The sequence below is a fragment of the Podarcis cretensis genome (genome assembly GCF_951804945.1).
Source record: "Podarcis cretensis genome assembly, chromosome: 3".
NCBI lineage: Eukaryota > Metazoa > Chordata > Lepidosauria > Squamata > Lacertidae > Podarcis > Podarcis cretensis.
In genome coordinates this window covers 68,235,033-68,255,273 of record NC_137172.1, presented here as the reverse complement: position 1 = coordinate 68,255,273, position 20,241 = coordinate 68,235,033, and the positions used below count along the sequence as shown (strand labels likewise).

The following is a 20,241-nucleotide window of genomic DNA, read 5'->3' as shown; positions in this document are numbered from 1 at the left end:
GTTTCAACTGTTTTGAAAATTGGTTACCTTGCTGCTGATCATTTATGATTGTTATGTACTACATTTCCACTCTGAAAACATCTTTATGATAAGCAGTTTCAGAATAAAGTGTTGCCACATGAAGATCAGAAGCTGCTGGTAAAATTGATAATCCAATGCTTGAGAATGCATTCCATTTAATGTTTTTATTAACGGTGGTTTGTGATAAAGATGAAATGAAATGGGACCATAATGACACTAGAAATTGTGTAAAAAAAAATAAAATATGAATTTGACCCAAAAACTGTAATCTTCCGGGTGTTTAGTGTCTAGGGTTTGCAAATATATTTATAGTGGATTTTTTTTATTTGCACGCTATTGGATTAAGGTATCTCCTAGAAAACATTGAGCTAATAAAGTTTTGAAGAAAAAAAAGATATTGCCTTGATTTTTCATTGGGTTAATTTTATTACAGCAGTATTACTCTATATATTGTAAGCCGCCACCTGATGGACTTGCCTGGAAAAAAACAGCATATAAATATGAACCTGGCTGTAGAATTATGTACTTATAGCTAAGTAGTAGTCGGAGGCAGGTGTAAATATTCCCAGGTTTGCTTATATCTCCTGCCCTGTTCTAATCCTTTTTCTGCAGCACCTAGTAAGCATCGCCTACGGGTTAATCATAATTCTTAGTTATTTTCCATCCCGCCAGGAGACCCCCAGGGCACGTTGCAATCTGCACTTGTCCACCTGTAGAAGGAATGACCGGGTGAGATGTGCAGCCCTCGCTTTTCGGCAGCTAGCTTCCCATACAAGAATTTGCCGAGAGAGCTTTAACTTTTCCTAAGAAAAATTTTTGTTGGGAGAATTTCCACGTTTGTTCTGAAAAGTGAAAGCTTGGGACGGAGCAGGGCTTCGCTTAAGCCAGGGCTTGGGCGTTGGAAAACCCACCCGATGATCCAGATGGAAGGGAGCGGTTTCCAGGCAGGCTCGGAGCGAACCCACCAGCTGGCCTTTCGCCTGCAAGAAGCGAAAGGGAAAAGCCTCGCAGCTGGCGTTCCCATGGCTCGCAGCTGCTCAGAGCAAGACGCGCCAATCAGGTGCGTCGCAATCCTCCAATCAGCGCCGCTGCTTCCCAAATACGAGCCCGCCCCTAGGAAGCGCCGCTTGGCGGAGCTGCTTCCGGAGCTTGGGTCGCCATGGCTACCGGGACTGCCGCTCCGGCGAGGTGGTTCCTCCTGGGGCGCTTTCCTATTTGGGGAGCCCTCGGCTAAAGGGAAGGAAAAGACCTTCGCTGTTTGATAGGCAGCCGGTGGGGGCGGGGGCAGATCCTGCTCTCCCTTGAAACCCGGAATTTGGTGCGCCGAGGGAAGTGGGTTTTTGTTTAGTTCTTGCTTCACGTTGCAACCTTTGCAAACCGCTTTTGCACAAACTCGCTTGTTACTCTTCTTGCAGTGCTGGAATAAGCAGCTGCGCCGTGAACTCCCTGATGCCCACCTGCCTCAAAAGGGTAACGGATTTTTAGGACATGAATCGCCATGGTAAAATAACGGTTATAGAACTGCCCGGTTATATTAGCAATCTTAATATTTTCCTGTTTTTTTAATTACACCTCCCACCAAATACATCTTTGTGATTATCCTTACTGCAATTATGATTAAAATATAAAAGTGTTTTAAAAAGCATTTGTGCGCGCGCGCGCACGCGTGTGTGTGTGTGTATACACACACACACACACACACACACACATATATATATATATATATATATATGGGACGCAGGTGGCGCTGTGGGTTAAAGCCTCAGCGCCTAGGGCTTGCCGATCGAAAGGTCGGCGGTTCGAATCCCTGCGGCGGGGTGCTCTCACGCTGCTCGGTCCCAGCGCCTGCCAACCTAGCAGTTCGAAAGCACCTCCGGGTGCAAGTAGATAAATAGGGACCGCTTACCAGCGGGAAGGTAAACGGCGTTTCCGTGTGCGACTCTGGCTCGCCAGAGCAGCGATGTCACGCTGGCCACGTGACCCGGAAGTGTCTCCGGACAGCGCTTGCCCCTGGCCTCTTAAGTGAGATGGGCGCACAACCCCAGAGTCTGTCAAAACTGGCCCGTACGGGCAGGGGTACCTTTACCTTTACCATATATATATATATATATATATATATATATATATATAAGCTAGTTTTTAAAAATGTAGAGTGGGAAAGGAAGCAATTTTCAGTGATTATCCCTCCCCACTGTATCTCCGTCTGCACGCCCCACTTTGCTCTGGAGGGAATCTTAACCCTCTAGACAAGATGAGGACTTCGAGGGATGACTCTCAAAAAATCGCTGCATTTCCTGCCCCACTAATGGAAGACTTGCTGTGAGTTGAACACTCAGAGACGTACCAATAGACGGATATATAGAAAGATAGACGGACAGATTTTATCTAATCAGCAGCACTTTGGGACCTGGGATCGAATAAATACAGCCTTCCAGATCTCTTTATCTGGTCCCTGGGACTGTTCCCAAGCCACACCCCTTCTCAGACCACAGCTCCTATCCCCAGGCTAAAACCCACAAGGACAGTTTTATCACTAGCACTGGGCCTCCAGAACGTTGCCTATGAAGAAATGTGGCCCACCCTGGACTTGACCAATGGAAAACTATGTACTGCGCAATTCTGTTATCAGTTTCCTGGGTGTAAGCCAGTGGAAGTTGCTCAGTAGCCTTGTACAGGATTGCACTTGTAAGTTAGTGTACCTTGCTAGCTAGCATGGATTCGTTGCAACCACCTTGTTTAAAGGTATCATAGTATTTTTTGTTTTCCATTGAGAAATGACACCATTGTGCTAATGGGACTGAGTAGAACCTGGGAGACAGATTCAAAACCCCACTTAGCCATGGTCACTGGGCCGTGTGAGAATAAAAATTGAGAAGGGTTGTGTACACTGCCTTTAGCTCCTTTGTAGAAAGATGGGCTATAAATGTACTCATTATTATTATTGTAATTTTATATCCTGCCAATCTGCTCAAAGGTGGGTAGGATGGCATAATAAATTATGTTATTTTCCTTAATACGTTTTCAGCTAATGTGGACACATTTTTTGGGAATCTAAAGCTTTTGGGGTTGCAATTTTTATTTTATTATTTGCTGAATTTTTATCCTGCTTTACAGACCATTATTGCCTCCCATAGTAAGGTAAAGGTACCCCTGCCCGTAGGGGCCAGTCTTGACAGACTCTGGGGTTGTGCGCCCATCTCACTTAAGAGGCCAGGGGCCAGCGCTGTCCGGAGACACTTCCGGGTCACGTGGCCAGCGTGACATCGCTGCTCTGGCGAGCCAGAGCCGCACACGGAAACGCCGTTTACCTTCCCGCTGGTAAGCGGTCCCTATTTATCTATTTGCACCCGGAGGTGCTTTCGAACTGCTAGGTTGGCAGGCGCTGGGACTGAGCAGCGGGAGCGCACCCCGCCGCAGGGATTCGAACCGCCGACCTTTCGATCGCAAGTCCTAGGCGCTGAGGCTTTAACCCACAGCGCCACCTGCGTCCCTACGCCTCCCATAGTAGCTTACATCAATACAAAGGAGAAACAGACCCTGTCATCAGACTTACAATTTAAAAAGTCAAGACACCGAAGGAAAGGGGAGTGGTGGAAAAAGGAAGACAAGGGACAAAGCAGTGAGCTACATTCATTTATATTCAGTTCATGCCAGGCTGATCTCCCCTTGCTTGTGTACTTGCCTGAACAGCTGGTGAAATTCATCATCATGCAAGCATTTCCCCTCCCCCCTTGTGCTGTTCTGGGGGTTCTCCTGAGCAGATTTGGGCAAGGTGTGGGAGTCAGGTTGCACTTGGGGGACTGGCTTCCACTAGCTCAACAACTTAGGTGAATCTGGCCCACTGACTCTTGTTCCTTGGCCAGTGGTTGGAGCCAAAGTGTCATTTCCTTTGCTTCTGCCATCCCACGGCAACTGTCAGCTGAAGCAAAGTGCTTGCTTGCTTCCTACATTCCTTCCTTCCTGAAAGAGCAATCTTCCTTCAGCTGCTCCTTCTCTGGCAAATAGATGGGACCAGGTTGATCTTCCCCTTGCCTTGGTGCAACTTTCCAGTGGCTCTATGTCCATTGGCTGGTGTATTTCCCTTCTACTTTCAGATAATTTGAGATAATGTGGAAGGTGTTTCACTCTTTCTTTTTTATTTTTTATTATTATTATTAAAATGATTTGGGGGTGGTGGTTGGCTTCACACTAATTTCAGCTTGCTTTTATGAGGTGAGAGGATCTGTAGTAATAAAGAGGCCAGGTGGCGCTGGAAACTGCTTTCTGAAACAACCACTAATTCAGTGCAGCTTTCCAATAAGGCCAACTGTCTAATGTATTAAAGTATTTCTGTTGTTCCCTTTCCCTCCCTCCCCTCCAATTCTGTAATAACCTGAACAAAGAATACCTTATATACCCATAGAACAGCTATGCTTTTAGACTCCCTCTGTAACACTTTGTTGTTTAATACTCTGCATTGACTTTATTCTGACTTAACCCCTAATGTGCTGTTCTGCTTCATTTCCAGCTTTGAGGTAAAAAGAACTATGGAAGGATAGCTATCAGCATACATATTTATGCACATATTTGCCGGTGTCTTTGAGCCTATAAACACTACATTGGTGTAAAGCTTATTGATTATTGATTATATTATTTTTTCATGTAGAAGTGAAATATAAGGATTATCATACACTTTTAGATCACTCAGGGTCTTATGTCTAGATATGCAGTAGTGCACATTCTTAGTTTGTAGCTAGGTTCCTTTAAAACCTGTTTGTGAAATATTTAGATGATTTATATTCAAAGCAATAAAATCAGATTACATCTAAATACTTGAACTTAATTTAGCTGGGCTTTGTTAGTATATTCATTGTAGAACACTACAGGATATTTGGAGAATAGTTTTCTTGAAATACTGCCACTGGAACCTGTCTAGTTAATCTGTCAGGTATCATTTATATCCTTTACATACAGTGCACAGTTTCTGAACAATAAGGACATATCTCTCAGTCTTGATAACCTGAACTGAGTATGAGATGAAGGAGTTGGAAAAGTGGATCAGTTAATTTCTTGAGGCAGTGTGTGCTCTGATGTGCACAAAGTTCCCCTCTTTGTGAGAATTTTCTCATTGATTTAAACAGAGGTCAAAGGGAATGAAAGCGAAACTTAGCAGAATGCATCATAGGTCATGTTCGTCATTTCATCAAAGTAGCTGTTGGAGAAGATAAAATGTTAAATATGACTGTTGAAAGCAGATTGTTTCATAATAATATTTTTTTTAAAAAAAATGCATAATAATGATTTTATTCTGCTTGATAATTAAATGTTCCACTAAATGAAAATCATTTTGTTTGGTTTTAGAAATGGAGAATTCATCTTCAAGCATAGAATCTGAATACATCAAGAACCTCCAACAGCAAATTTACTTCCTTGAACTGGAAGCTAATTTTCTATATCCTGTACTATTAACTAAAAGCCAGTCTATTAAATAATCACAGAAATGGAATACAGGAGTCCCCCCACCCATACACAAGGGTTACGTTCCTGGACTCTGCATGAATACATTAAATCACATAAAATGGGGAGGGCACTATTGAGAGAGGCTGGAAAGCGGCTCTCCCTCAGCAGGTCCCCACATGCCTTTCCCCAGGTGGCGATGTGCCTTTGCGCATGCATGCCCTGTCTGCTTCTGGTGACCAGAAAGTTGAGCTGGGGATCAGTGGCTGGGTGGCTCCAAGTGCCCAGAGCCACTATGGGGCCTGTTGGTACTTTCCCTGTTAGTCTTGAAAGTACGTTGAGTTGGGGCAGCGAGACACTCGAAGTGGCCATGCAAACTGTATTTGCCCACTCTTCAGCTCGCTCACTTTTTCTGTGCCATTTTTGCTATTTCCTGCTTCAAATAATTTATTTGTTTATTTTGTGGTGACACACACAAACCCAGTTGCGGGTGTATAGAATTCATATAAGTCATGGTGGGGTGCCTGTATTGAAAAGAAATACTTCAAAAGGAACATTGGAATAAATTATTTTATTTCTATGGTAGCTGAATGAAAGCAGCTTGACAATTTTCTATTTTAAAATTCAACAGTTTTCTTTTTTAACATTAATTTCAAATTGCATTTTATCCTTAACTTGCTGTCATCACTCGTGATCAGGCTAAAAAACACACCAAACTGCAACCTCTCATTGCATCTGAAACAGAACAAATGCTGCAAAAGCTACAGGTGTTTTTCTTTATTATCTCTCTAATGGCATAACCAGTATTTTCCAGTTGAACACGTAAATCTTGCTCCCTTAGTTAGGCTATCAATGTACTGTAGTAGTAATAACAATAAATATTGTTCACAGGAATTACAGTCTTATTCTGATGGCCTTCAGCTGGAGCTAAAGAGAAAAGAAAGTGGTTTGAACATACTAAAGACAGAGAGGGAACAACTTAGTAACCAGATCAACATGGCTGATGGTAATATTTAATTTTATGTTATTCCTGTGACCAGAGCTTTTTTGTATGGGCGGGTGGGGGGTTGTTACTCAAAGCTACACAGTACCAACACTCTTTTTTCCTAGAAAAAAAAAAACACTGGTTAAAAGTGTGGCACTTACTGTAAGAACTTCATGGTGAGTACTAGCACCCTTTTATCTAGAAAAAAAAGCACTGCCTGTGACTGACATGCAGTCCTGGTGTCTTCTTTCACCACGTCCCTCAAAAATTTTATTTTTTATACAGTAAACAGTGGGAAATTCTGGAGGCTTTTAGCTTCTGAACACTATGAGTTTGATTTGATTTATTTATTGCGGCCATTGGCCCATAATGAAAACAATACATCCAAATTTATCCATATCAATACAATTTAAACAGTTCCAAGTTAAAACACCCGTAAACCAATTTTACTTCAGTTAAGTAAACACTATACACAATAAGCTCCCTCTATGTAAACCGCAATTCAAATCCATCAGCTTTTTGGACCCTTGGCTTAATGAGTTGGCAGTTGTGGGAGAAAGGACTGTTGGTAGACATAACACCAAGATACATATTCTATAAACAGAGCAAGCCTAAATTCATTTTCCAGAGACCAAGTGCATCTCCCAGTGCGTTTCTGAACACAATTCAAAGTGTCTGTGCTGACCAAGTCTTAAATGGCCTTGGTCCAGTATACCTGAAGGAGCGTCTCCACCCCCATCGCTCAGCCCAGACACTGAGGTCCTCCTCTGAGGGTCTTCCGCTGGTTCCCTCACTGCTGCAAGAAGCGAAGACATCTGAAGGCAGCCCTGTATCAGATATTTTATATATTCTAAAAGCGACCCAGAGTGGCTAGGGAAACCCAGCCAGATGGGTGGGGTATAAATAATAAAATTGTTATTATTTATTTAGGAACATTTAAGATAAAAGGGAAATATGATGTTAAAAAGTAAATAATCCAAATAGCCAATATGATTGAAGAAAGGCTGCAATTTTGATGGAGACAAACTGGTACTTTTCCTATTTAAATGACTGAATATTACCTTGGCAGAGGAAGAATGGAACATGGGCATCTCAGATATAATCACAAAACTGACTGGGTTTTGAGTAATCTGGAACTATGCTGGATACATAATTTCCTTGTTAAACCAAACCTTTTTAAAACACTGGACCTTTACTACTTCTGAAGAGCCAAGTGGTGCTTGATATTGATAAATCATTACACAGAAGGTGAAAGAAGCAAGATGTTTAATAGGGGGCATGTGTAAATATAGATAGAAAGGCTGCATTTTTGAAGAGTGAGGTTCAGGGTTCCGACTCCCTCCCATCCCGTGCTATTCTTTTAAAAAAGAATACCACCACCACGTGGTTAAAGTGTGTATTACTACTTCAAATTATGTCTTCAGGATAAGTATAGTTTGTTTCCAGTGATGGAGTTTATTGATTATCCTTTCTGTAATGTAATTGTATTTTTGCATTCTTTAATTCTGTATTGCTGCCAATGGAAGGCTGTTTTCATGCCTAATTGTAGCTTGGAGGACGGGATCTTTGTAAAGAATGCAGCTGGAGAGGGAAGAGGTAGCCTTTCCTTCCCTAGATACAATTTCCATGAAGATTACCTTCCCTTTGACAATTTTGCTTTAAAAGTTGTCTCTTTCTCAAATTCACTGAGATAGTAAAGTTTATTTATTTATAAAACATATTTATATGCGGCTATATGGTGTGTGTGTGTAATCAGAGTGGTTTACGACAATTATACATGAAATCATACAGTAAAAAAATGTATAAATTTCCAAAATCCGAGATCAACAATTACACAAGAAGAGCATTTTCTTAATTTTCAGCATAAGCTTGGCAGCATAGAAAAGCACAACATTGGTCCCTGCAGAAGTGTTGTAGGCCACTCCATAAGCATACAGCATCATGACTTACAATGAGCATGCTTTGACTACTGTTAAACTATATTTCAAGCCTTGATTGAAAAACAAGTAGTCTCCACAAACACAAGAATTTCATGAACTAGGAGATGTTTGCATTCTTGAATTTAATGTGTAATTCTGAATTTATCTGCCTTTTAAATACTATCTTTGTTTTTTATTTCTCTTTCTAAAAAGCAGCATGTATCTTTACTTTTGCTCAAGAAGTCTTGGGATTTCTTCTTGTTTTCCATTTTTAATACTATTGTTTAATATTCTAGTTTTAATATCATCTTACTGCTTGTTCAAAGATCTTTTTACACACACAAAACGAGTGTTTTTCTTAAAAAATGGTTAGGGGTACTCTCATTTTCCTATTCATATTGAAATACTGCCCCTCAATGAGGCCAAACTTAGATACACAAAATGTTTAGGGGTAGGGGTGCCACTGTGTCCCCCCAGAAAAAAAGCACTGCTCAAAACCATAGTTTTATTTATTACATTTTCCTTTTGGTTTACATTCCCTTCTCCCCACCTTCTGCACTATTGACTTTGATACATGTTTGAGTGGTTCCTGCAGCTCCTCCTGCCTAAGGCACTTCTTTTGACCTTTTCACTTTACATCCATTATCCAGTTGAGCACATCAGTTTGTATGATTTTAAGTGTCACACTATTTTGGTGATGTATACATTTCTTCATTGTGTCTCCTATCTTGAAATCATCTCTATCCAAAGGCAGTTTCGGATAAATGGCTTTTCTTTCTGAAGCCTAACATTCAGAATATGAATGCAAAATGCTGTGTTCTAACTGTCCAGTAATTCAATCCAGCCCTTAGTTTGAATATCAACCTTGAAATTCCCCTGCTTTTGAGATTTAGATCTTTGAGCTGAAAAAGTAGGTCTCTAGCTCAAAAATGTCATGACTGATGTTGACTTTAATGCAAATCCCCCTGGAAACACAAAAGTAACACAGAAGAATGGTGTGGTTTTTTAACTTATTTCTACGATCTATAATATTATATGCAGTTGACATTCTGTATTATTATTTACAATCCTCCACCACTGGTCTCCTGCTTCCAAGCAGCCCCCTTGTTGGCACTGTTTTCTTTTTTTGCCTGCAGGGCAGACAACTAAACAAACAACTTAATTTTTTCCCCAGTTTAGCTTTTTCTCCTTTGACAAAACTACTAGCCCCGTGCATTGCTGATACACCATCTACCCCTTCACTTAATCTCTTAACTGTTGTTGTATTTACCTGAGTTTGGATCATTTCTGTAAAATATATTTTATTAAACTGTGTCAGTGGCTGGCTTTAGCTGGCTGGCTTTGCTCTTCTGTTCTGTTTTTTTGTAATACTAATCACACCTGTATGCATTCAGCCTTTCTTTAACAAGGAATATCTGTATGATAATGGTTCAATGATGAAGACTTTTATGAGAAGTAGGCCAATAAAAAGGGGAGCAGGAATAGAGTGGTGTGATTTTTTTCAATGATGTGGGCTTTGGGAACAGTATCTCGAGAATTATACAAGTTACGATTCATGAAAATATAGTTACTTGACTGCAAGCTTGTATCACGCTTTGAACTTCAATTTGTGCAAGCATGCAAGCTTCGACAGATGTCACTTTTTGCTCACTTTTAATGAATTTCATAACCATCTCTACCCTCGACATTATAGTAATGTAGATCTGCATTCTGTGACAGAAAGAGAAGCTTTTAAGGTCTCCCTAAGGAGCACATATGGTAACACAAAATACATTTAATGAATGTTTGCCATGAGTAGATCAGGCAGATTATTCACAAAAATAAAAAACAAAACATGAGAAAGCCATTTCCCATTCCTGGGGAAATGACGTTGCGGGCTTGGGTCCTCGGCCATGTCATCCCGGGGGCATGGTGCGGGCTATTTAAACTGCCCACAACTGAGGACTCTCGCCCTTTTCTTCCTGCTCGCTCAGTTCTCCCGCCCTCCCTCCCTAAGGTTAGGCTCATTATCTCTTGACTTTACTATGGACCTCGGTTGGTCGCCTGTTGAAGGGGTCTGGTAGGAATTTTTTCCACTTGGCAAATTGGAACCGGCCATTTGGTTTTTCGCCTACCTCGTAGCAAATTGTCACAACTCTGTAAGATTTGGCAGCTAGGCATTGGAATATTTGGTTGAAGGGGAGGGGAGGTAGTGGCCATCACCTACCCCTCCTAATTCAAGGGTATTCCGTTAAAGGAATCCGGGGGGCATGGTCTCTGTCCGAAGCCCCAGACAGGGGGCTAGGGCCATGGCACGACCCCTAGCGGTGACCCTGAGGGAGTTCCTAGTTGATGTGCGTCAGCAGGGCTCCCCCTACTGGTGGTTAACCCTCCCAAGACTTCCTGTGAACAGGCAGGAATCAGATATAGTTGTGTGGTTTCCAATGCCTAAGCCAACACCACTCATATTCTGTAACCAATAACGTTGTGGCCTTTTTCACTCATTAACCCAAAATATTGTTTCATGTGTCTTTATTCCAACTTCCCGGGAGGATTTGGGACCTTGCCATGCAAAGAAATTGGGAGTCCCCACTTCTCATTCTGAGCTCTTCTAAATGCAGCTCTAATGATATGCTTAAAAGAAAGCAGCATCAAACTTTTGGATTTGGTTTCATTTCAGTTAGCACTTCCTCAAATGGTGTGTCAATTAATTTGACTATGGAACAATAGTTCGACTTCTGTTTTTAAGTGTTCTATTTTAGGCTTTAGAAATAAATTCCTATTTATGCTAGCAATTGGAATTGGAATTTTACATTCTCCTCCCTTTCTCCTTTAGAGCGTCATTCAAAAGAGAAACAGGCTTTGGTAGAAGAAATCATAGCACCAAAGAGAAAGAAGGAACAAAATGACAGAGAGATCTCTGCAAAAGAGGTAGAGATATTGCGTGCTCAACAGGAACTGGAGCAGCAACAGATGAACCTGAGTAACACAGAACATACTATCCTTGTACTACAAGCAAAGGTAATCTGATTGCTTTGTTTCTAGCAATTACTGCAAATACCAATACAGTGGTACCTCAGGTTAAGTACTTAATTCATTCCAGAGGTCTGTACTTAACCTGAAACTGTTCTTTACCTGAAGCACCACTTTAGCTAATGGGGCCTCCTGCTGCTGCCGCGCTGCCGGAGCATGATTTCTGTTCTCCTGAAGCAAAGTTCTTAACCTGATGCACTATTTCTAGGTTAGCGGAGTATGTAACCTGAAGCGTATGCAACCTGAAGCGTATGTCACCCGAGGTACCACTGTATGATTATCATTGTAGTCTGGCAGAGGAGGACAGCAGTTAGATATCTCTCACCAGAGGTGCCTGTATGATTCAGACAACAGTTTAGGAAAAGTGACCCAATATGTCTTAAATGAGTCAACCAAGCAACCTGCTACAAGGGGAGGTCAAAGCCTCAAGACTGTTACCCAGTCTGGTTTGGGGGATATTACTGTCGGAATTCAGGCTCGGTCAGAGGTATGTGCCTATCTCTCCAGGCACCGGCTGAATTCTTTCGACCTCCCTCCGGCGACTCCCGGTAGGAAAAACACACGAGGTCCGTTCCGGCGATTTTCCTCAGGCTGTGAGAAAAACACACCAAACTGCTTCTCCTCCTCCCTGCTCTCCAGCATATCCCCAGGGAGGGGAATCAGACTCAGACAGAAATGTATCTTACATTCTTTTATTCCTGTCTTTACTTCAGTACAGAGAAAACATGTCTGCACACAACAGACAGAGAGAGACTCCAAACTCCACCCATGTACATCCTGTACAGGTCATATGACACACACTGAGCTCACATCCTGTGCTCAATAAGGAGAATGGACTGCCCCTTTGTTTCCATGGCAACAGTCACATACATCCTGTCTGGCTTTGCAGCCACAAGCAGCTGACTGAGCTGCTGGGGCCTTTGCTTGCTGCAGCATTGCTGCTTTAGAATAACAATTACACCACAGTTACGGTGATACTATTTCAGTCTCGTTGCTGAAAAGAAGGCCAGCTTAGGCATCTTATGATGTTGTTGGTGCCTAGAATTAGTCATCACCATATAAAAACAGATGACCAGTGTTGATAGAGCAGGCCATCTGTTTGGCTGTGTTCATACAAACTCAATAAAGCAAGAAGCCCCCTGTATAAAGCCTTCAGTTGCTTGTGTGTGTGTTTTACTCATGCTATATCTTTGGACTCTTTTTGGTGAAAGGATCCAGAAACTTCATCTGCATACATGATGTTGCTATCTGGGAAACTGCAGAATGGCAACCATTTGTAAGCCCCAAATATTGACACATATTCATGCAACCAGGTTTGAGCTGTGATAAACTATACTTACCTTCTTTCACCTGTTGAAATTAAATCAAGGTTAAGCAACGGTCAGAACAGCAGAAGGCGGTGGAGTTGCAGCTTTCTGAAAAGAGGCAGGAGTTATTGAAAGTTCAATCTGCTGTGAATGAAATGGAAGATAAGATCTTTAAGAAAACAGCAGCGATGCAAGAACAAATCACTCATGAACTACGGTATCAACAAATGAATCTGGCAGATTGTGAAGACTAGTTGAGGTTGCATTGTTTTAAATTCAGCAAATATCCACAAAGTTACAAGACCATCTGCCCACTCATGCCTTTATTCATAATTGATTGCATCCAAGTAGACTAAAAGAAATAAGAGCCAATTCACTTCCAGCTCTTGACCCAGTCATGAAACATATTGTCTCCCATATGGAGGACCTGCCTTACAGTTTTGAAAACTGCTGTGATTTAGTAATACAGTTTCTGCTGCAGGAAAGAGAAAGTTGTGTCCTTGCAGAACTTCATTTCGTAGCCTGGAATTGGGTACCCCAGCACACAAGGGACCAGGCTTCATCCATGTGTTTGGAGAGCATGCTTATTAGTTGATTATTGCTCTTCTATTATAACCCATTCCTTTACCTGTTCAAGTTTTTCTTTGATTTGATTTGATCATTATTTTTTATTGTGGCGACTTATTTTACTGTGGATTTTAATTGTTGTGAAGCTGTCTTAGGAAGTTAGGTGTTCCTTGAATCAAAAAGCAGGATATAAATGATTGGATAAATAAAATGTGCATACATTTTCTGGTTAGGAAAGAGATATCTCTCCTTCATCAACAAATACGTGAGAGAGAGCTACTAGCAGAACAGGATCGTTTCCTAAGAAGTAAAATGGTGGGTGATTATACAGCACTGAACAAGGAAAATTCTGCACTGCGGTCCAGGCTCTTGGAACTTACCAGGCAAACAAACATTGTAAGAAAAGAAACAATCCAACCAATTGATATAAACTATTTGCAGAAGATTGTACATAGGAGAGTTCCTGTTTTTCAACAGATTTGTGCGTGGAAGTTCCCAAATAATTATTTTTTATAGTTCATTTGCATAAACCAGTAAATAGTTGACGAATAAATAATCTGTAAATTCCTGAAAGCCACTGATAGAAGTAGGCCAACTGAATATTCATTCTTCCTCTATCTCTCAAGGGGTGAAAATGTTACTACTTTTAAAATACATCTATGTCATGCAAATTAGATTGTGAGATCTGGGTATAAATAATTTCCTTCAGTGTTTAAATAACACTTTGGGAAAATAATAATTATATAATATCCCTTGAGTGTTGAGCAAAAGCATAATGTTAGGACAATTCAGACACCAAGAAACAAGGAAAAGAAAATCTGAGTGACCTGTGTTTTCAAGGGTATTACATAGGAAGAGCTGGATACATTTATTCACTGCACCCGATTCTCCCGATTCCAAACAGATTAAAGACACACAGAACTTGTTTGGATTTGAAACTGATTCTTCATTTATCTTCATAGTAGACAAATATGGATGTGTATCCATTGTGAGTTATGCTGGCCAAAAAACAGTCATGTAGCAGACTTGTGCTCTATATTTTTCCTATTACCTGTTTTAACCAATTTCATTTGTACAACTGGTTAGGCACTAAAAGCATGTGCCTCCTGAGTTGTCCTTTGTTATAAGTGCATGCTTTCCCAAACCTTTTGCTGGGAGCTTTCATTAAGGAGGCCAATTAACTAGGAGCTGTAGGAAGTTAAAGCCTGTGTAGGCAGACATAGGAAAGGGTCCAGCTACACAACTAAATTATTTGAAGGTTATTACTCCAAATGCCACTGATCAACTGCTGTGCTTTCAAGAACTGTACAAGATATGTAATTTCATGCTTAGTTCACCCTTGTATAACTTGCTACAGGAGAAAGCACTCAAGGAGGAGAGCTATACATCACACTCTGCCAGCATTGCTCAGTTTCTTACTTTAAAAGATTGTGAAGAACATCTGCGACAAGAGATCAAGAGGCACCAAGAACTCCTGAAACAGGAAAATAACATCTTCCAGGATCTTGAGGATAAGGTTGTATGATGCTAGAGATTCTCTTAGTGCTTTATAATTCTGAAACTGAGCAATAGGACTCATTTCTTAGCAGGTTCATAGATCAGAACACTAATCTAGGCATAAAGGGATACTGAAGGATTTTTCTTGACTGGGTCAAACTGTCTTCTTTCTTTCTTTCTTTCTTTCTTTCTTTCTTTCTTTCTTTGCCAATCACTTGTGGCCAAGTATGATTTCTTCCATAAACATGGTCTTAACAGTGTGTTCTTAAGTGACTGTGGTGGCCAGTTCTGGATCCACACATTCTTTCACAGTACGGATATAGGTTTCTGGGCAGGAGTTGATCACGGTGAGGATTTGCCAAACATGCCTTCCTCTTAGCTCATTTTGTCCCATGTTCATGCTTCTTCACTTCTATTATGCCTTTGGTAAAGGCTATTATCCAATTGGAGTGCTCGCAGGCCAGTGTTTCCCAATTATCTATGCTTATACTGCATTTTTAAAGATTTGCTTCAAGAGCATCTTTAAACCTCTTTTACGGTGGCACTGGTGGCGCTGTGGTCTAAACCACAGAGCCTAGAGCTTGCCCATCCGAAGGTCGGTGGTTCAAATCCCTGCGACGGGGTGAGCTCCCGTTGCTTGGTCCCTGCTCCTGCCAACCTAGCACTTCAAAAGTACGTCAAAGTGCAAGTAGATAAATGGGTATCACTCTGGCGGGAAGGTAAACGGCATTTCTGTGCACTGCTCTGGTTCGCCAGAAGCAACTTAGTCACGCTGGCCACATGACCCAGAAGCTGTCTACAGACAAACGCCGGCTCCCTTGGCCAGTAAAGCGAGATGAGTGCCGCAACCTCAGAGTCCTCTGCAACTGGACCTAACAGTCAGGGGCCCCTTTACCTATTGTCCACCAGTATTTCGCTTTCAATTCTTAAGTTGGAAATAGAGTAGTTGCTTTGGCAGACATCCAAACCACATGACCAGTCCAGCCAAGTTGATGTTGAAGAATCATTGCTTCAAGACTGGTGATATTTTCTTTTTCCAGTACACTGACATTAGTTTCAGAGGCAAAACATTTCTGAAACATTTTTATTTTGATACTTTAGTCTTTTATTATCTCTCTTTCTGGTTTATTTATTGTTTGTGGTTTCTAACAGATTAGAATTTTGGGAAAAGGAAACACATCTTTTAAGTTAAGCATTGCAACAATGAGCAGTCAAGTAACTGAAGCAAGAGCCTTGTTGGACAGAGAGGAGCAGGACAATGTTGAACTAAAAAGAGACAAAGTTCTGCTGGTTGATCTTGCATCTAATCTACAGAACCAGGTAAACTCTTTTATCCAGCCTATAATGAAGTTGCGGGTCTGCAAACAAAGCCATTTTGGGCTCAGTTGGAGCCCAAATAGATAATTCCTATGTATATATAAGAACATAAGAAAAGCATATACCTCTGTGAATCCCACAAACAGGACATGAACATATTAATGCTTGCTTGGCATCCCCAGCAATTAGTATTCAGAAGTGTACTGCTTGTTACCAGAAGTAATGTAGTCATGATGACAAATATGTAAATCATGTTATTTACTGATAATTTGGGGACATTTGCCATTATGAGCTCCCCTTGACAAACCCTACTTTATTTAATGATGTATGTGGTGGACAATGCATCATCATTATTTGTATAGCACTATCATTGTGTATGGTGCTTTACAGAGTACCAAAGGACCCATACCCCAAGGTGGCTTAGGATGTAATACTTGACATAAATGAAATAACAAAGGGAAGGGAAGGAAGTGGAAGCAGGTGTAAGTGAGGGAAATATGCATTTATATCATTTGTGCATACTTTATGAAGTCTGAGTAATCCTTACATTGTACTCTTATGTGTGTTTATTTGGAAGTAAATCCTATTGAATTCTGTGGAAGTATTCCCAAGAAAGCATGCATAGGTTTGCAGTCTTATTATAAAGCACAAATATACCTGCAAATCTAATTTGCTTTTGCTTGTAAGCCTAGGGCCAAACTACATATTATGCTTATGCATATCATGATGCTTAAAAATGTGATTAGCACCAGTCTTTCCTCTTTTAAAAAAAGCAGCTGCAGGGAACCCAGTCTGGATTGTGACCACAACGTGAGGGAATTAACATTTTCCCAATGTACTCAACTGAGTTTGCTATCCGTTAGTTTCATCCATTTATAGACCTCTTACTTTTTCCTTTGTAAGTAGGCCTCTTACTATTAATGAATTTCTAAGCAGTTTACAATAAGGAAAACCCAGATACATGATTAAAATATACAGATGTACCATAAGCCCAATTTCAGATGATTTACATTGAAAAATCCAAATACATAAAGACACAATATCCATATCTATAATAACTATATATAACTAAAATTGGAGAAAATTTCTAGGCAGCATGGTACAAATTCCCAGTCAACATAAAGCACACTATTCACAAGCCTTTCCCACAATATTAGTCACACCATCCATTCGAAAAACCACTGCAGCCATTCACTACCTGATGCAGTATGTCTGCTTGCAGCACCTTTTGGGCAAAAGGTTGTTTGAGAGGTGATTTTCAGGAAAGAGGAATGGGTTAAGCATCCTCCAGTTGCTGCAGCCCAGATCCACTGTACCAAATCCTAAGCACTTCCTTTTCTTGTTAGGAAAGAGAAGAAAGAGGTATTCAGTGTATTTTTTTAAAAAAATGTTTGCTTAATATTTGTTCCTAAGGAACATCTTTTCTTTCACAATTTTCTTTCTTTAGCTCATTGATAATGAAAGCAGTCTTCTACAGACTTCCAATAAGATGCTACAGCTGGATGAAGCAATATCAGCGTTAAAAACAAGGCATGTGTTACATCAGTCTCTTGAATCAGAAAAATGGGATAAAATCTCCAAAATGGCAAATTCAATGAAGAAACTCAACAAGTCAATGACAGATGTTGTAGTCAAAATGGGAAAATAGGAATCTGGTATTGTAGATGGGTTTTGATGTCTTAGAATTTTGAACACTGATGAATTTTAAACAACATTTATATGTTGTAATGTGACCTAGACAATTTATAGTAGAAATTGACTCCCCTACATTTCTACTGTTAGAGGTGTCTGTTAGATCAAAAGTTTTTTCCACAAGCAGAATGGCACACTTGGTTTCACCTACAATGTTTAGGGTTTTTAATATGTTTTTGTAGACCATCATATAATTGAACATTTTGTATGTCCATATATATATATATATATATATATATATATATATATAGTGTGTGTGTGTGTGTGTGTGTGTGTGTGTGTGTGTGTGTGTGTTACCTTAGTTGTTGTGTGTGACTTGCTCTTCAGGGCATCATATTAGAGCACCTTCCCATGGTAGTCTTAGCATATCTTTGTCGATATGGTCCAACTTAAGCATTTCCTTGGCTGGTTGTTTTATATGGTAATACATTGATCTTTATAATTGATATATATAAAGTGTAAGCACTGATACCTTGCCAGCAAAAAGTTTTGGTAATCTGTGGATGAAAATCCACTGGCTTCTATGACCCTTCTATGTTTATGTTTAAATGTACCTGTTTAAAAATATGTAAAAAAAAACCCAAAACCACATCTATGGTTTTCAAATGCATCTTCCTATTCCCACATAAATAACAAATCTCTTCTTTATCCCAAGTAGAAATGCAAATTGCAAAGGAGCCAACTTGCCCAAGAAAACAATTAATAATTTATATTCCACAATATTTCTGATTCAAAACCAGTTCACAGGCAGATTTCAGGAAGATCGTTACACATGTATAAATTGAAGGATGCCTTAGGCAGCTATATGATCTTTCACACTTTTATCTGTAAGAAACAAAATTAAGATGCAATATGAAGTTTGTAATGTGCAGTGTTACAGACTGCTTTAGGCAGTTGCTTGTTTTAGACGCCGCCACCCCCACCTACGTAATGGTATGCCTTTTCCCTCCTTTAAATCAAGAAAACTCATGTCACTCTAAACCAAGCATCAGCAAACTTTTTCAGCAGGGGGCCAGTCCATTGTCCCTCAGACCTTGTGGGGGCCGAACTATATTTTGAAAAAAATAAATAAACGAATTCCTATGCCCCACAAGTAACCCAGAGATGCATTTTAAACAAAAGCACACATTCTACTCATGTAAAAACACTGGGCAGGGCCCACAAATAACCCAGAGATGCATTTTAAATAAAAGGGACACATTCTACTCACATAAAAACATGCTGATTCCCGGACCATCCGGAGGCCGGATTTAGAAGGTGAATGGGCCGGATCCGGCCCCCGGGCCATGTCTAAACCCTTTCAAGGAAAAGGTCTTAACTATTTGTTCCAAGAGGAATCTGCAATTATGCTAATGATATTCATCCTCTTAAGTGTATGTCCATGTAAATGCCACAATCCAGACAGTGACTTGACATGAACCTAAGTGGGGCATATGGCTTGTTTCCCTTGGAAAAAGACAGACATACACAATACAAAACATATTTTTAAAATGCCACTATCATAAGTGGAGAGTCCAGCTTTACATGTGAAACTAGTTGTGAGCCTTTGGGGATATAATGCTAGTTTTCTCTGCTTTTCTTCATAGTAGGTTCATTGTTATTATATTCTGAGCTTCATTGTTATTTTTCCCATTTCATCATATATGAGAAATTACAGTTGGAATGTGCTTGCTCAAAGTTACTCAGCCTGAAGCTGATTTAGGATTTGGTTGAGTCCTTTAACAGATAGGAAAAAATGGATATAACATGTTCATATGTTTGCTTTACACATGGATGAGGGTTGGTTAGGCCTTGGGAAATTTACAGAAATAATCGGAGAATGAGAAAAGTTGTGTGCTATCCTTTACTGATTTACTACATGGATTATTATTACTATTATTAATTAAATTTGTATACTGTCCTTCATCTGTCGATCTCAGGGCACTTCACAGCATAAAAATACAAGGAACACAAAGCAGTAGTTATCCTTACAATGAGAGAGTGGTTAAAGGGATAGTTGCTCATGCAGGTGAGGATCACAGCTGAGCTTGGATCTGAACCTGTCCCAGATTCAAACCCGGCTCTCTGGCCACACCACCACCAATAATAATAATAAAAAAAAACTAACAAACAATTTGTACCCTGCCCATCTGGCTGGGTTTCCCCAGTCACTCTGGGCAGCTCACAATAGAACATTAAAAACATGTTAAACATTAAAAACTTCCCTAAACAGGCCAATCACTGAAGTTTCCTCATCTGTGCACTGATGTATTTGCATTTAAACTAACACAGCCACCTTGCAGTCATAACAGTAACAACATCGTTATAAAAACATACTGAAGCAGCAGCAGAAAACAGAAGAAACTGCCCAGCCGATTCCAGACATAAGCAGCAACAGTGACTCTCGGAACTAATCGGGAATCAAGATCCACTGGAGCAAAATTGCCTTCACTAACTTTCTAAAAGTAAAAACTGAGGGGATTTGGTGTGCCTCTTCAGAAAAGGAACT

The 20,241-nt window shown here is 40.4% G+C and overlaps 1 protein-coding gene across 1 annotated transcript; it reads left to right on the top strand.

The window, feature by feature from the left end:
* The first annotated feature begins 3,521 nt into the window (after positions 1–3,521).
* LOC307213077 (uncharacterized protein) lies at positions 3,522–18,344 on the top strand. The gene is made up of 10 exons (XM_079970807.1): positions 3,522–3,640; positions 5,362–5,452; positions 6,146–6,224; positions 6,349–6,463; positions 11,177–11,361; positions 12,743–12,897; positions 13,481–13,643; positions 14,605–14,763; positions 15,897–16,064; positions 17,509–18,344. The coding sequence occupies exons 2-10, from the start codon at positions 5,364–5,366 to the stop codon at positions 17,707–17,709; spliced, it is 1,314 nt and encodes a 437-aa protein (XP_079826933.1). The 5' UTR covers positions 3,522–3,640; positions 5,362–5,363; the 3' UTR covers positions 17,710–18,344.
* Positions 18,345–20,241: the final 1,897 nt, after the last annotated feature.

Coding starts and splice junctions, on each gene's coding strand:
- LOC307213077 (XM_079970807.1), top strand. CDS start 5,364: ATGGAGAATTCATCTTCAAGCATAGAATCTGAATACATCAAGAACCTC. Junction 11,362..12,742: donor TCCTTGTACTACAAGCAAAG/GTAATCTGATTG, acceptor AATTAAATCAAG/GTTAAGCAACGGTCAGAACA. Junction 12,898..13,480: donor CAAATCACTCATGAACTACG/GTATCAACAAAT, acceptor TTTTCTGGTTAG/GAAAGAGATATCTCTCCTTC.